At 34.8% G+C, this 16,620-nt stretch overlaps 4 protein-coding genes across 10 annotated transcripts; 2 read left to right on the top strand and 2 right to left on the bottom strand.

Moving 5' to 3' along the window:
- Positions 1-995: 995 nt before the first annotated feature.
- Positions 996-3,674, bottom strand: LOC7477149 (F-box/LRR-repeat protein 4). Its single transcript, XM_002307114.4, has 2 exons — positions 3,149-3,674; positions 996-2,237 (listed from the first exon to the last, which is right to left on the bottom strand). The coding sequence occupies exons 1-2, from the start codon at positions 3,474-3,476 to the stop codon at positions 1,345-1,347; spliced, it is 1,221 nt and encodes a 406-aa protein (XP_002307150.1). The 5' UTR covers positions 3,477-3,674; the 3' UTR covers positions 996-1,344.
- A 25-nt stretch (positions 3,675-3,699) lies between these two features.
- LOC18099074 (FAD synthetase 2, chloroplastic) lies at positions 3,700-7,780 on the top strand. The gene is given in 5 exon segments (XM_052452939.1): positions 3,700-3,762; positions 4,605-4,774; positions 6,976-7,148; positions 7,260-7,292; positions 7,295-7,780. Coding segments are annotated over 5 exon segments (765 nt in total). The 3' UTR covers positions 7,621-7,780.
- Positions 7,781-8,249: 469 nt separating this feature from the next.
- LOC7477150 (uncharacterized) lies at positions 8,250-16,273 on the top strand. Of its 7 annotated transcripts, XR_002981956.2 has the most exons (8): positions 8,250-8,381; positions 9,348-9,474; positions 9,598-10,502; positions 10,616-10,721; positions 11,757-11,962; positions 12,104-12,245; positions 14,158-14,263; positions 14,535-16,273. XR_002981956.2 is itself a non-coding variant. In XM_024601752.2 (7 exons), the coding sequence occupies exons 3-7, from the start codon at positions 9,751-9,753 to the stop codon at positions 14,197-14,199; spliced, it is 1,248 nt and encodes a 415-aa protein (XP_024457520.1). In that variant the 5' UTR covers positions 8,250-8,381; positions 9,348-9,474; positions 9,598-9,750; the 3' UTR covers positions 14,200-16,273. The 7 variants fall into 7 exon arrangements, 6 of the variants coding, with proteins under 6 accessions (XP_024457520.1, XP_024457522.1, XP_002306371.1 ...); XM_024601752.2 differs by having other exon boundaries at positions 14,158-16,273; XM_024601754.2 differs by lacking the exons at positions 14,158-14,263; positions 14,535-16,273 and adding an exon at positions 12,435-12,587.
- LOC7477151 (senescence-specific cysteine protease SAG39) lies at positions 14,527-15,733 on the bottom strand. The gene is made up of 2 exons (XM_002307115.4): positions 15,223-15,733; positions 14,527-15,116 (listed from the first exon to the last, which is right to left on the bottom strand). The coding sequence occupies exons 1-2, from the start codon at positions 15,731-15,733 to the stop codon at positions 14,527-14,529; spliced, it is 1,101 nt and encodes a 366-aa protein (XP_002307151.4).
- Positions 16,274-16,620: the final 347 nt, after the last annotated feature.

A 16,620-nucleotide genomic window follows, 5' to 3' on the forward strand; every position in this document is an offset into this window, starting at 1 on the left:
GTGATTTTTTTCGGTCTTCTTTTTATTAGGTTATCATGAATGCAGGTTAGTCATGTTTGCCCGTTTTTTTTTTCAATATTTTTTTATTTTAATTTGGGTTTTTTGCTAGGTCTTTCTTTTGGAAGTTTAATTTTTTTTTATCACAATCTCATGTCATAGGTGAGGGATTAGTCGAGTTAGCTCGAGTTGACTCTGATTTTTTTCCCTCAACTTTTTCTTTATGACATTGATTTTTTTTTTAATTTTATCATTTGATATTAAATTATTGGTCCTTGACCTTTGTTATTTTTAGCTTTTCTTTCTATTAGATTATTCTGAGAGCATGCAAGTAAAGTTAACCTGTTTTTTACTAGATCTTCTTTTGAAATTCAAATCTTTTTTTTATTTTAATCTCATATAGCAAGGTGTAGGCTAGTCAAGTAGTTCAGGTTGGCTCAATTTTTCTTCTTCGACATTATATTTTTTAAAATTATTTTATTTTTTTATCCTTTAATATTTGATTATTAAACTCTATGTTTTGCAATTTTGTTTTGCTTTTCTTTTTGTGGTTTATTTAAATTTTATATCTTGGGTCACTTGTTGGTAAAATTATCCTGGATTTGGATTTGCTTGAATTGTTGTTGCCTAGACTCTCTTTTTTCACATTAAAAATAATTTAACTCGATCCATGACATAACACACATAACACAGGTCATCTATCTAATTCCTCACCAAAAAAAAAAAATTAGCATTTTATTGTACCAAGGCATTTAAATATATGTTGATTAATAATAATTCTCTCGGTTGCAGAAATATTTCAAGGTATCATGTTTGTTATCAAAAACTAATATGAACTAGACATACCAATTGATCGATGTCATGCCTTCGATAACTTCCACAAAGTACACACCAAAAATCGAACTTCCAACATCTCAGCCTTCAGTTCATCTTAAAAAAGAAAAAGGAAAAAGCAAGATTCTCCAAAATTCCTACACAGCACATGTCAGACTTCATAATTGCAGTCAAGAAAAGAAATCTCCAATATGAAGCATCAGAAAGAGATAATTGCGGGATCAAAGCATACTAACATATCAGAATCCATAACTCTGAAGATGAAGGAAACATCTTTCAACAGCCATCTTACACAGCCGGAAGATGAAGAAAGAGAAAACAAGAGGATAAGAAAGATAGACGCACAAACAATAGAGGAAACAGTGTGCATGCATAATATGCATAACGATTCTGGCGTTGACCATACAAATGTCCTCATTCTGGTATCCTAACTGATCTGTGCAGGAGAGCATTATATAGGAGTTATTGCAGAAAGAATATCCCCAGAGTTCCAAACTATTGAAATCAATGGTCTCACGGTAGAACGTCTGGCTCATTTAAACTTCCATTGAAATTCACTTTACAGCAGTCAGGGAACTGCAATCCAACCTCATCACAACCTGACTTGGTAATGTGCGGGCAGGACCTTACATCAAGGTATTCCAAAGAGTTGCATTTATCCAAAAGCATGCCTATCCCAGTCACTGTGATCTTTGGGCAGCTACTGATTTTCAAAACTTTCAGCCTCATTTCGGTTTCCATAGCCCCTAAACCATGAAAGACAGCATCTGTAACCTCCCCGCAGCACCCAATATCAAGAGCCTCCAGGTTTCTGCACTTAGTGAGGATGAAGCTTATTGAAGAGTTTGAGATGTTTAAACACCAGTCCATGCGCAAGTTCTTCAAACTGCTTTGACAGGAAGTGGCCAAGGATTTTATAGACTCATCAGAGATGTCTCTACAGCCACCAATGATGAGGGTTTCCAGATTTTTGCAAAACTTGGCCAGAGATAAAATAGACTTGTTCCCAACTCTAAAACAATCCATCAGCTTTAGTGTCTTCATGAAAGATGAGCATGCCTCTGAAACAGTGGAAACCCCACTGTCCCCCACATTACTGCATTTATTGATATCTAAGAAATGAATCTGCCGACATCCACTGACAAGATCTGCAAGTCCACAGTCAGTTATGCTGGTACAACCTTGCAGGCCCAACTCTTCTAGATTTGGACAGTTCTTAGAAAGAGCTTTTAGTACTACATCAGTAACAAATTTGCATCCATCAAGATGCAGGCTTCGCAGACCTTGACTGCCCTCAGCAACAGCTGACAATCCCTTGTCTGTTAGCTTTCTGCAATAGGATACATTCAAGGATTGTAGAGATGAAAGACCACCTCCAATTGATGACATTCCCTTATCTGAGATACCTGTATCACATTGCTAAAACAGCTAAGCCAGTATGCAGAGTGAGCGTGTTCAAAACAAAAATTGTATAAAAATGAAGACGATTTAAAAAATGCACCAAATATTTCACCATGCAATGCTGATGTTTATGGACAAAAACTCTCATCCTTGTTCAATCAAAGCGAGTTGGAATGAAAAGAGAGCATCTTGTCATGCTTATTTGCAAGGGAATCCATGGCAATATTAGTATTGCATCATGGTGAAGGTTCAGCAAAGGACCAAAATAACACCATATGAGTAAGTACAAAACCTAAAAATACCTCTTTAATAGTATTAATCATTTTTTTTTTATGATTTCACAAACAGAAAATAGAGAAGACTCAGCAAACAGAAAATTTACTGGCTTTTCAGCTTCTCAATATTGTAAATCAATCTCCAATTGTTACATCAATCACAAATACATGAAAATGCAGAGCCATCAAGAGAAAAAGAAAAGACAACCATGTTTCGAATTCAGCAATATTGAGTCTTTATCAGTAAGCCTATTATAGGAATCTAATCGTTTTCAAAGAAGCTTAACCTATTTTCAATCAAATCACCATGTTAAAGACACAAAAGAATAACTTCGAAGTTTCTCCGATGATCATGTTTTCCATCAAATATTAAAAAAAAAAAAAGAAACTCCTAAACCCTCTAAATATACCATGAAGATCACCAAAACAGTTACCTTTACCCTCAAAATCATGCAGCTCAATCCAATTAAAAAAAAAAAAAACTCTTTTCATCATAGCCACATTAACACACAAAAACCCACTAAAGCACCAAAGTCTCTCCACAAAATGAATCCTCAAAACTCCATGGAAACGAAATAAACAAACCCTTTTTGCATCCAAATTTAAAGAAACAAAAACATAAACAAGATAAGTGATTTTACCTTTACAATTCTGCAAATTCAGGACCTTTAAGCATCTAAAACCATCAGCAATAACAGCAAGATCAGAATCAGTAACACCAGGATAGAAAGACCTTGAAACAGACTGAGACAAGTCCAATTCAATCAATCTAGAAAACCTAGCAGCCATCTTTTGAAGCATGTGAGGTCCAGCTCTAGCAGCAAGTCTCTTCCTTCCATTACTCTGCAAACCTAACCATCTCTTACAAACCAGCCCAAATATCTCCTTGTCCTTATCATTCTCTAGCTTTGATAATATTGATCTTAGTTCATCATCTGTTAATTTCTCATTTATGCAAATAGAAGCCATTGAAGGTGGGTTTTTTTGGAGGTGGGATTATGGGATTTAGATTAAAAGAAGAATCTTGATGTTTGTTTGATTTTGCTATGCTTGTGTTGTGGTAAAAGTGGGATGAGGACGAGGATGCTAATGAATGAAGGAGAAGAGTTTTTTTATTTTTTTTTCTTTTTTTAAGGGTTTGAGAGTCGAAAGAGTTATGTTCTATAGAGTGGAAGTTGAAAGTACAGATAACATGCCTCGTTTTCTTCTTGTCGTGTTGGGTCGGGTCGGGTCGGGTCGGGTTGTTGTTTTTCCTGTAATTTTATTTTTATGAGAATTTTTTAAGAAAATATCTTTTTTTTTATGAGAAATTGAGAAAATATAAAAGAAATTTGTTATTATTATGAACTACAATTTAAGTGGAAGTTTAACTTTCTTCTAACTCCTAACACTAACAATTGATAGCCTGAATTCAGTTAAAAATTTGTAGCTTTTCATTGCGTTGTTTCTTTTTTACTTGAATCATAAATCTTTTTGCCAACAAAATATTTATTTAAAAACAAATATTGAAAATAAGCTAAATAAAAATTAGACCTGGTAAGACTAAAATTCAAAATAAATAAAAAAGCATCTGAGAATAAAATTCTCATTCACATTCCCACCAGTTGTTAGGGTTCGGGTTTTTAATTAGATTAGGAATTTATTGATTTTTGTTAAATTAAATGTAAATTATGTTAATTAGATTGAAATTATCCCTAAATAGTGTCATTTATCAATTTAGAATTACATGTAATTTACAGTTGATTTAAACCAAAATCAATAATCTCTAAATTAATAAAAGAAAAAAAAATGTTTTTTTTAAATTACATAACCTATCAACTCAATGATGCATTTTATATATAATTAATAGTTAATTGATCTCTAATGGAACTATATTATTCTTACAAATAAATTATTTAGGGTTGTGTTATTTCATCAAATATTTTTAATCACCCTACTATTTTTATTTTTATTTTTTTAAAAAGAACCTCTTTTTAGAAGCCCATGTAGTTGGTTAAGTAACTACCACACACATACCATCTTGTTGTCTTGTTAGAAGAAGGCACAAAGGCAAAGTTGTTCTCCGTTTCTCTCCACTTAAAACCTTGATAATGGTAGCTAGTAGTGGCTCTCGCATTTCACATCATAATTCTTACAGAAGGAATTGTAGCACTAGGAAAGTTTGATGCTCTTCACGGTGGTCATCGAGAACTTGCAATTCAAGCATGAAAGGTTGGAGCCCCATTTCTTCTATCATTTGAACGAATGGTAGAAGTTATTGGTTGGGAGATTGATGTAGTTGGACTTGCGATAATAAGTGATTCTAAATAGTTAAATGTGGATCTGTTATAATTAGAATAGGATCTGTCCTGAATAGATTACATGGATGGTTTAATATATATATTTATAGATCAATGAAACAGATCTAAGTTTAAGAGAAAATCTGGTCGCGTTAGACTAGAATAATGAATCAATATAGCTATAAGTTTTGATCCAATCGTTAAACTATGTTTTAATTTTTATAAGAGTTTCTAAATCATATTTTTGTTGAAATAGCATGGAATTACTTCTTTTCTTTGTAATTTTAGATTTTTATTTTGTTTCGTAGTTTCTAAAAGACAGGGGATTAGAGGATTGTTATTATAGAAAAAATAAAATCTAGAGGTTCGCATCTGCAGCTCCTTTTTCTCATTGAAATTCATGTGTTTTTTTATTTGTTTATTGTTGTCTTTAGCTTACCCTGTAACATAGCCAAGCTTAGGTGACAGTTTGTTCTTCTGTTTGCATGGACAGTTTCTTGTGTTTGGTTGTATGGAAAGTTTTCCTATCCCATCAATTTTTGCATCTGTTACCTGTTGAGTTTGGGATGCTTGCTCTTCATTTTTGTATCTCGTGGATTATAGTTGATTGTTTTGTTTTTACTGGAAATCTTGTGTGATGTTTCCATAGAATTACAGTTCATTGACAGTTTGAAGGTTGCAATCTTCATCGTGGTTGTACTGTTAAAAGACTCCTTTGGTGGAGCAAACATGTGCTCTGTCCTAATTCTTGCTCTTGGTGCTTTTTCAAGCTTCTTATGATATGCTTGGTGTCCTAAATCTCACCATCTTTAAAGATTTCCAGGATAATTTGAAGCAAGTTTGAGTTGGAAACCTAGTCTAAATAGCTAAGCTCACAAATAGTTTTCAAATTAGTTTCCAATATGCGCGCGATGTACCATGGTGTTCCAGAGTGGTTTTTCCCCACATTTTGCTTGGAATCAATTTTCTAATTTGAAGGAGAGTATTGATAAACTTTGCTGAAACATGCATGAGGTGGTGCACTGGTAGTGGTGGATTCAGGGGGGAAGTGGTATAATTGGCAAGCCGGAGGATCATTCAAACAAACGACGGTTGGTAACTCCTTGTGGAGTGGTGTTTTTGACTCATCATATTGTGTTTTAAGAGAATTAGTCTCTTGCGGAAGGAAGAGCAGTTGTTGACAAGTGAAATTGGAATAGTTTTTGTAAGCCTGGAATCCATGTACAACCAAGGTTGTCAATTTTGTTCCGTTTTGTTTAAAATAGGTCAAACATTCCATACCAATTCATAAAACAGAACAAGTTTTCATCTCATTTTAAATCTCGGTCTGTTCCGGATTTTTCGGTTAAATTTCAACCGGAACGTTCCAGTTTCATTTCACATGTTCTGTTCCGCTCTTGAAAAGCTATTGAATCAAATTGAACCTTATTCAATTTAATTAATTAAACAACCCAAGTACAAAAAAAAATTTCATTACTATTTTCAATAACAATGATATTAATAATAATATTGAAAATTATTATTACTATTTTCATTAACAATGATATTAATTTTTTAAAATTAGATTTATCACTAATATATATGGTTTATATTCATGTTGTTTTTTTCATATTTATACTTTGTAAGAATTTGAGCAAAATAAGGGATACTTTAGATTGCATTAGCCTTGATAACATTGACCTAACTTTATATTTAAAATATTTGTGTTAAAACATTTTACTTTCATAATATTTTGATATTTTGTTTAAGTTGAATTACTTTAAATTAAAGATCTATTTAATCTTGATTATTTATAAATATTTGAAATTTTAAAATTATATTTGTTTGGCATTGTGTTTGTATTGTATAATTTATAATTAATTTATTTTAAATTTAAATTATATTTGTTGAATATATATATATATACAGAGAAAGAGAGAGAGAGCATAACTTCAAAACAGCATGCTAAAATATTTTAAAACTAAAACATTTCATTTTAATTAAAAAAACAAAATACTATCGAAACAGAATTGAAAACTTTGTGTACAACATATCACAGTTCTTTTTCTCTGTTTTGCACACTTTTCGATAATAAACTTCACCACTTTCATTGCTGAAGAAATTTCCAATAGTGATTGATCAATTGAAGACACTGTTTACGATGTCAATTTACAGTGACGATCTTATGATGATGATTTTATATACTTCCTGGACAGGGCGCCCGTAGTTGCCAAATGTGACCGGAGTAGAGTTCTTTCTTCTTGGGCTCCATACTGTGGCAATCTGGTTCCAGCAGAGGTCCAAAATGAATTTTCAAGTGTTCGACATCTCACCCCACAGCAATTTGTTGAGAAGCTCTACAAGGAGCTTGGAGCTGTGGCAGGTGAACTAAAATTACTTTGCTGCCTTTCTTTTTGTCCCTTCTGTAATGTGAATACCTGCATGTGATTATCATATAATAGAAGTTTTGAATCTTACTGGTTGACTCTGGCAGGGGAAAACTACAGATTTGGATATAAAGCTGCTGGGCGAGGCTGTGCGAAGAGCAAGGCATGCGGGCTTACATTACAAGTTCAGTAATGGACAAGAATCAAGATCACAGAAGCATGAATTCTGGTGATCTAAAAGACAAAGGACAAGTCCCATCCACCCGTGTTCGTCAGGCTTTAGCTATAGGAGATGTGAACTACGTGTCAGAACTTCTTGTTCATCAGCATCGTCTCATATCGACGGTGGGAGACCAGAAAGAACTTGCTAAAACCAGCAGTGGATGGAGAATCTCCTTTCCAAAGTCCTATCTATCGAATCTGCGAGAGGTAAAAGGGATCAGAATAAATAAAGATTTCTTGGTGTGATCAAACTCATCTTCAACAATCCAAAGAATCTCTTATGGGCATCCATGAAAGGCTAAGAACAAGACACCTTGTCCCTTGTCTTACTGCTCACCCTTCCATTCAGAATCTCTGGTTGGAATATCCAACTGGGATATTCTAGAAACCATTCTCGTCTTGCAAGCCACCCCCTTCCTTTTCTTCCTCGCACTGCTTCCTTTCCTTTTAGAAAATCTCTCCTTATCTTAGGTAGATAGCATTTACATGGCAAAGCATCTCTATTTCTTTGGGCTCAAAGGCTACCACATTCTTGGTTTTTTTAAAAAAAAGAAAGAAATTATATGATATTTTAAGAGAGGAAATTATATCTGAAATCTTTAAAAATAATAAAAATATGTCTCTTTCATTGGATAAATTATTCTTTAATTCCCTGATTCTTATCGCCTCTCGGGAATTACTGCCACGTTAATTATATACGGCAGTTAAAAGGGACAAAATCAAAAAGTGACCCCTATTTATATAAAAAAAAATGAAAAAAATAAAAATCCCTAAACTAAACAAATAAAAATAAATAAATAAATAAATAAAGAGGAGTTACGGTATCCAGGAAAAATATATTTAAAGCCACCCCAACAACGCCACCACCATACCCCCACAAATAAAAAATCTCTCTCCCTCTCTCCCTCTCTCCCTCCTAAATTCAAGGACACATTCCTGTCTTCGCTCTCTTTAATTGAGAGAACAAGAAGCAAACTCAATTGCCATTCACATCGACTCTTTCTCAGGTCAGTCTCTCTCTCTCTCTTTCTCTCTCTCTCCCTCTCTCTCTCTCGATGTATTATTTCCTTCCTTCTTGCTCGCTTTCCTTTCTTTTGCTTATTGTGAATTTTTTTTTTTTTGCCTTCAACGTTCGGATTATCATTAAATTTCGAGCAAATTCTTGACACGTTTCAATCTGTTTTCATGTTTTTTGTTCAAAAAATCATTACTTTCAATGGCCATGCGTTGTTTTTTAAACGAAAGACCAAGACTTTACAATCAAAACCTCTATGTTCTCAATTGGGTTTTCTTGTTTTTTATTCATTGAAAGAAAGAAAGATTGTTTTGAATAAGAACTCCGAGTTTTTCGTCCGAGTCATGGCCGAGTTAGCTCGCTTTCAATTAAGGTAGGTATGGCCACAAGGGTTTTATGCTCTGGTCTCTGTCCCCTGAGTCTGACCTGTCAATTTTTTATGGCAGCCTCGTGTTCCTTTGCAGCTTTTAGGTCCACCGGTGTATAGTTAATTCACTTTTCCAATCCTGCCCTCGGAACTCTCTGTTATTACCCCCACCCTCGAATTCTCCTCCTTTTCTCGTAGGGACAAGACTGTCTCTTAGCTCTGCCCACTTTGGCCTCCTAACTAGCCGGAGAGAATTTATCACCACATATCTATCAATCACCATCCTTGTAAAAAACCACAAGGCAGCACCACGTGGCGAGTTCTTACTGGTTGCTCCATATTTGAAAACTTAGTTTGGTTCCATCTTGTCATTCTGCCCCCCTGTCAGTGTTCCCTCGGTTATGGTTTTGGCTGTGTTTGTATTTGAAAAATCTTAATTTATTTATTTTCTTTAAATTAGTTTTTTTAATGTTTTTTTTTTTAAGATTATGTTAAAAATAAATTTTAAAAAATAAAAAATATATAATTTCAATGATTTTTCAAATACAAAAACATTTAAAAGCAATTAACATGTCCGTTTTGTGCTAGCAGGAACGCGTTTTGAACTGGTAAAAGAAGCTTCTTGTTTGGTGTCTAACGTTTGATCAATCGGGCTGTCAAAAGAGAACTATTTTTGACAGCCCGAATACAGCTTCAAAGACCCTATACAAAGAATAAGGTAAACAACATCAATAGAATATTCCATCTTTGACTATTTCTATGATTTTTGAATGAGCATGGATATTTATTCTCGTGTTTGGTTTTAAATAGTTTTCATGGAATTGTTCTTATTACTGTGCAGGTGATTGATTATTTAACATACAATACCTGGTTTTCGGGTTGTGACCAAAGTTGAAATTCGGTTGCTTGACGTGGATTCTTGGCCTTTTGTTGTGTAGATTGTTGTTATATCGGATTGTGTGCTTATGAGAGGTTTTCTTCTTGTTTATTCAATATGAGTTCCTTGTCTGGAATGCTTCAAAGACCAGTGATTGCAGCAGCTGCAGCAGCTTTAGCTTCTGTTTCTGTTGATTTTTCTGATAAACTCCAATCTTTTAGATCATTTGATTCTTGTTCTACCTCGGAACAGTCAAGTTCTTTATTGTCTAATTCAGTTCAAGATTCAAACTTTTCATGGGTTTCTCACAGTTCAGTTTCTAAGCTTGCATCTTCGTCGTTCGTAACTAGGATTCAGATTCCTGTTCCTAAATTAAACTTCGCAGTCCTGGATGTGAGCCAAAATTTTGTTCCCAGTACGTTAGGTTTTTCTGTTGCTTCCTCTCCTCTTCTTGTTAGTCTGTATCAGTCTGCGGAGTTGGCCAAAGGACCAAAACCAAGTGCATTTAAAACCACCAATATTCCTACATCCTCTCCTGATATTTTGTATAGATGGCATTTGCCCGAGCCTAGTACTATTGATGTTTCTGGGTCTTCTGATTGTTTATCAGAAAAATCCAGGACAGTGGTAGTTTTGTTAGGGTGGTTAGGATCAAAGCAGAAACATCTAAAGAAATATGCTGAGTGGTACACTTCGAGGGGATTTCATGTCATTACTTTTACTTTTCCAATGGCCGAGATTCTTTGTTACCAAGTTGGTGGGAAAGCGGAACAGGACATTGACTTGCTTGTGAACCATCTGACTGATTGGTTGGAAGAGGACAGGAAGAACCTGGTTTTCCATACTTTTAGCAATACCGGATGGTTAACGTAAGCTCTCTCTCTCACACAGGCATCTACGGTGACCATTTTGTTTCCTTGTTCTTCATGTAACCTCTTGGCCAGTTGGCCTGACATGCTTGGTTTGATAAACTGTTTTGCAGATATGGAGTTATACTTGAGAAGTTTCAGAAACAAGATCCTTCCTTAATGGGAAGGATTAGGGGCTGCATAGTGGACTCTGCTCCTGTTGCTGCCCCAGATCCTCAGGTAAATGTTGCTTGCTGTTTTCATTGTTTTGTTTTGACAATAAAAAGAATATATTGTTGGGAATGGTAGAGGAGATGAAATTCTTTTTATTTTTTTCCTCTCTGAATGTCTTGTGTTATTTTCTATCATGTTTACCTGTCTTTAATGGAGCTGTTGGCTGTGATGATTGGTGTTGTAGCTGGCAAACCTTTGAAAACCCTGGCTTGTTTCATTTTACATTTTAAGTTTATGATTAACTTTTTCATTGGAATTGAGCTCTTCCATACGCTAGTTGTATGATCATGCTATTGATAACCACCCTTCCATTTTCATCTGCTTGCCATCTATATTTTATTGTGTCCATTGTTTGTTGCTTCTGTTCACTGAACTTGGAAATTTCTATTTTGCCATAATGCTAGTTGTACGATCATGTTATTAAGAGATGCAGCTGCATGATTGGATCAAATTTTTTTCTCGAAGTTGGCAGCAAATATTGTTGGACGGGTGGACCTTCAAACAAAGGCTTAATTTATATGCTGCTTTATGTATTATAAGTATATCTTTTGGTTGACTATTATTGACTCTGTTCTTTCAATTCTTGGTTTTTTTCTTCAAGTTCTAGTTTCATGTTTTATATTTGCACATGCTCTCTGCCACTCGGGTGGAGCTAGGAATTTTAGTTTGGGAGGGCCAAATTAGAGAGAATTTTAGGGGGGTCGAAATTTAAAATTTTCTATTTGTAGGACTAAAAATCTAATTTATTGAAGGTGGAGGGCTTTTTTCTTGCAGGGCCCCTGTCCTTGCCCACCCACCCCAATTCTGCCCCTGCTGCCACATCCCTCCTTAATTTATTATGGTTAGGAGATAGTGTTCTGATTCAGAGAATATAATTTATCAGCAACATTCGTTAATGTTAATTGACTATTATTGGTCTGATTATATATCAGCGGGTTCTGTGCTTTTGTGAGATCATGTTATCGGTGATCAAATATATGATCAGAAGTTGGGATGCCTTCGGCTATGAGTTCATATGGTCCTGTTTTTTCCTTTGTTTAGGTCTGGGCTTCAGGTTTCTCTGCAGCTTTCCTGAAAAATCATAGTATTGCAACAAGAGTGCATATGAGCTCAAAAGAATCAGATATGGAGGTACTAGTTGGCAGCAAAACACATGTGGAACCCAAGCCTGCAATAACTGAATCAGCTTTATTAGCAATTCTGGAAAAGTTCTTCGATGTGATCTTGAACCTTCCTACAGTGAACAGGTAAATATTCTCTTATCAACGAAGGAAAAATCTGAAACCATACATTGATACATGCTTAATAATGCAATCCTTATCGTTACTGCCATCGATAAATTCTCCATGACTGGAAGCTTATACACCTTTCTCTCTATAACACTGCAGGAGGCTCTCGGATGTGCTAAGCTTATTATCATCAGGACAACCAAGCTGTCCACAGTTATATATTTATAGTTCTGCGGATAGAGTCATTCCTGCAGGGTCTGTGGAATCATTCATAGAGGAGCAGCGAAGAGCGGGGCATGAGGTCAGGGCCTGCAACTTTGTTTTCACACCTCATGTTGATCATTTCAGAAATGACCCAAAACTCTATACAACCCAGCTCAGCCAGTTTTTAGATGACTATGTGCTTACTCGTTGCAAGTGTTCTTAAATGAAACTGCTGCGGCGATTATTTTAACCCAAATTCTTTTTCCCCACTTATCACATTATACAGCTCAGATTCTTTTTCATCCAATAGATGTCGAATACAGCTGACAAAATTACTTCCTTGCATTGCTATGCCACAAAGTCCTTCCTTTGCAGGTATATCTTTCTGCATTGGAATAGCAGAATACTTTTAATAAAACATCACTTATACGAGTGAAAATAGAGTTGTTTATTTGAGAATTTCGATAATGGTTGAATTTCATAAATCTAAAGTTATGCAGGACCAAAATAAATATAACAGTGAGAACTAAATGAATTTTTTATATAGAGAACTATTTAAGTATTATTGTCAAGGTTTACACACAAGATTGAATAGTTCAAGACATCGTGTTCATTACTTTGCCGAGCAAATCTGATTGTATTTAACTAAAAAAGATATAAAGTCAAAAGCTTTCTAACTTGATATAATGATCTATTAATTTCATTATCTCCCAAAAAAATTTTCATGTTTTTAAACTGGACAAATAAGTTATAAGTGGGGTCTATACACTTTTTAGGTCGAAACTTTGTTAAAATTTAATCAACAACATATATGCATTAACATATAATGTTAACATGTTTTAAACAAAGTGTGGATGAATAATAAATGGATTTTAAAGAACTCTTGGTTGGTATATTTTAGTAAAATTCAAAATCTTTAGAAGAATTTTATCCCATATAGAAAATGAATAAATTTTTCTTAGTGTTTATATAATGAGAATTTGAGAATTTAAAATTGATCTCAAAAAAACACCTGAATTTTTAGAGGTGGAACTGGAAAAAGTCCTCAACAAAGTTGGCTTTGAGCTTAAAACCTACACACATGCATGCGAGCTCGGCTCGGGCTTGGGCTTTAAGCTGAGTTTGGGCTTATTATTAAATAATATTTTTGGCTACTTAATTTTTTTTTACCAACTAAAATTTGAACTTTAGCCATTATTTTTTCCAGCCCATTAGTTTATCCTGTCCATGAAAAGAAGAATTTTATTAGTTTTTTCAGAACATTTTTAATAGTAATTGAACAAAATGTTCACCTCAAAACTCATAGATTTATAGCCATACCATTTTAGTTTTTGATTTGTAGTGGATAATTAAAGGTTAATAATTAAAGATTAATAATGGTGGGGATTAATTCTAATTATTACTATAATTAATTCTTGAATTTTTTATCTTTCAAAATTCACTATAAGAAGGAGATTAAGAAAGAGTTTCCTCCAAATTTTTTACAGATTCTTGCACACTCGTCTTCACCTTATTTTTCGTGTTTTTCATTTCTTTTATGTTTTGATTTTTCTCTCAAATTAAGAATTTAGATTCATTTTATTAAGAGATAATAGAGCCTTTTATACTTTGATTCAAAGATCTTATTTAGAATTACATATAAACATCGTTTGAACCAAGATGAGCAATAAACTCTTAAGAACAAACGATTTATTTTTAAGAACAATAAAAGTTTTATTATTTTAAAGTGTTTCAGTAAATAAGTACATTTATTTGCTTTTATTTTAAACTTAGATATATTAGATGATTAATATGTATGTTAGGACTTTATTTTGATATCAATTGTAAGTTTGATATATATTCAGCATGCATGCTCGAATTTTTATTTTTTTTTTTTGGTCTTTGTTGGTAGCATATCTGGTGTGATTTATGTTTTTCCATAAACTTTATTCTTTCTTTTTGGATAACTTTTGCTTGGCATGCTTTTGCAACGATAAACTAAACAATCTATGTTAATTTTTGAATTACAGTCTGGTCTGAAGGTAGCAGATGAGGAATATGACTGCGCTTAATTTTTTCTTTTTCTCCCCTCAAGGTGCAAAATCTTGGAGCAATGTGAAAAGGTCTAGTTTAAAGGTATGCAAGGGATGGTTTCGTTAGAGAATTTGAACTTTTAGAGATTTAACCAAGTGAGACAATTAAAAGATGAATGTTCGATACATATAACAACTGCAGATTTCATATACAAACCCGTTTCTTTTTTAGCATCGAAGGGCTTACACGAGTTCTTGATTAGGAATAAGATACCAAAGTTGAATTTACTGAGAGAAATCATACATATTATAATACATTATAGATCATCGACAGCAAATCAAGGCATTTTCTGAGATTTTGAATCATTAAGCAGTGGGATATGAGGCTTGCATTGCTATGCCACAAAGTCCTTCCTTTGCAGATATATCTTTCTGCATTCGGATGTATCCTTCTTCACCCCATTGTGCGCCCCATGAGTTCTTCACTAGCCAGTACTTTGTTCCATCGCTGCCTCCATAACCGACAGCAGTAACACCATGGTCTAGTTCAGTGCCACAACTTCCTGTAAAGATGCCACTGGAGTAGAATTGGAACTCAAATCCACCAGCATCAATGGCGACAGAAACTGGTTGCTTAGCAACAGCCTTCATCAGTGCAGCTTCGCTGTTTGCTGGCACATCTTGGAAACCGGTTATCTTTGCGGCATGGCTGACTTCTTTTTGAGTGTTGCAAGTGCCATCAGTTCCCGTATATGGGTAGTTAGCCTCAGTAGTTAGGCCCTTGTTTTGTTCAATGAATTTGAAGGCATCATCCATCAAACCACCATTGCAGCCTTGATCCTCACCCTTGGTGTCACAGTCAACAACCTCTTGCTCTGAAAGGGAGATCAATTTACCAGTTGTGAGCTGATTGATTCCTTCCATTGCCGCCACTGCCGAAAATGCCCAACAACAACCTAAATTTTGATTCAGCGCAAGAAAAGGAGTTAGAAAGTATCCCTCTGTAAGATGTTGTTGTTGTTCTTATTATCACTACTCACTAAGAAAGGATTGGGCGCTTACCACACTGTCCTTGGTCCTTGACGGGGGTCACGGCTCCTTTCTTTCTCCAGTCCATGGTAGCTGGCACTGCAGAAACGTTTTCATATCTGAAAGGACCTGCTTGTGGAGAGCACATATGGCCCTTGAATCTATTACGTGAAGCTTTGAATTCTTCATTTGTAAGATCTGCAAATTGATTGACACCGAGGTTGTAAGATTTGCCGGTTTGGCTGTTAAATGCATCTATGCGTGCAACATTTTCCTTGAATATGTTGTAACGCGTCTCCTTCTCAGCGTCATCCTTGTATACACGTCCATACTGAGCCATCCATTGCTCGTGCCTCTCGTACATGGACACATCCTGGAGGGTACGAGCGACAGATTTGGAAGGCCAAGCTCCCAACACGAAGAGCAAGGCCAGACAAATGAATTGGGATTGTTTTGTGAACTTCATGATAGACTTGGCAGTGGTAGCAGCTACTATAGTAGTGAAGGAATTAGAAAGCAGGCAAGCACACTGATCTCTTTGCATCTTTTGAGGTTTATATAGTGCATCTGCTCATACCGTTGTGCTTATAATATTTCAAGGCTTGCCTTTCAAGTCTGCGTGCCCTTGAAAATGTTGTGATTCTTACCCCCGATGATGTTCGAAATGTTTCCCTTTAATTCCGACTTCTTTTTTGTATGGCTTATGAATGGAGCATGAAGTAAACCAGAAAATGGTTTAGCAGGGGATTTTCGTCCTATTCTTTGGCATGAAATGATCTACAAGCAGAAGCAAACAAAGACACTTTTACCGTGCCGTTTCTTCAAATCATGGGAATGGTTTACATCAGATCAACTAAGACAATCAGCAAACATTTTAGTGCAATTGTCTCTGAGAGGTAGGACTTGGAGACATGTTATTGTACTCTACTAGTTCACTGTGACTAAGGTTCAAGATAAACACTTTAAAACAAGAAACATACACTGATTTTTAGGCATTGAGTCTAGATTTAAGACATGTGATGTTGCTAAGCTTTTTTTTAATAATAATTTTTCAGCTGCCCAAATGGCAGGAATTTTCTACTCATTCGATACCAACTAAGATGGTCTAATATTGTATTGACACACATTTTCTTTGTATTTTTTTGTGGATTCTTATAAGCCGCGCACATAAAATTTCAAGCACATAATTTTTTCTACATGTATAAGAGTTTTTCTATGTAGAACAGACACTATTTTCTACGCTAATAATACTACTCATTACCCGTATTTCCATCAATACACTATTTTCTATGTCAATGATACTACTCATCACCAACATTTCCATCAATACATGCATGGCATAAGAATCATGTCATGACACAATAATCAACATCCATCATGACTAGCTAACAGTAACATATTAAGTTCTTCATCAATAACAGACCCTCTTCT

Source organism: Populus trichocarpa, chromosome 5, assembly GCF_000002775.5.
Source record: "Populus trichocarpa isolate Nisqually-1 chromosome 5, P.trichocarpa_v4.1, whole genome shotgun sequence".
In the NCBI taxonomy this organism is placed as follows: Eukaryota; Viridiplantae; Streptophyta; class Magnoliopsida; order Malpighiales; family Salicaceae; genus Populus; species Populus trichocarpa.

Excerpts from the sequence above, each read along its gene's own strand:
- LOC7477149 (XM_002307114.4), bottom strand. The coding sequence starts at position 3,476 with ATGGCTTCTATTTGCATAAATGAGAAATTAACAGATGATGAACTAAGA. Across the intron at positions 2,238-3,148 it reads GAATTTGCAGAATTGTAAAG|GTATCTCAGATAAGGGAATG; the intron begins GTAAAATCACTT and ends AATGTGATACAG.
- LOC7477150 (XM_002306335.4), top strand. The coding sequence starts at position 9,751 with ATGAGTTCCTTGTCTGGAATGCTTCAAAGACCAGTGATTGCAGCAGCT. Across the intron at positions 10,503-10,615 it reads AGCAATACCGGATGGTTAAC|ATATGGAGTTATACTTGAGA; the intron begins GTAAGCTCTCTC and ends ACTGTTTTGCAG. Across the intron at positions 11,963-12,103 it reads AACCTTCCTACAGTGAACAG|GAGGCTCTCGGATGTGCTAA; the intron begins GTAAATATTCTC and ends ATAACACTGCAG.
- LOC7477151 (XM_002307115.4), bottom strand. The coding sequence starts at position 15,733 with ATGCAAAGAGATCAGTGTGCTTGCCTGCTTTCTAATTCCTTCACTACT. Across the intron at positions 15,117-15,222 it reads CAAGGACCAAGGACAGTGTG|GTTGTTGTTGGGCATTTTCG; the intron begins GTAAGCGCCCAA and ends ATCAAAATTTAG.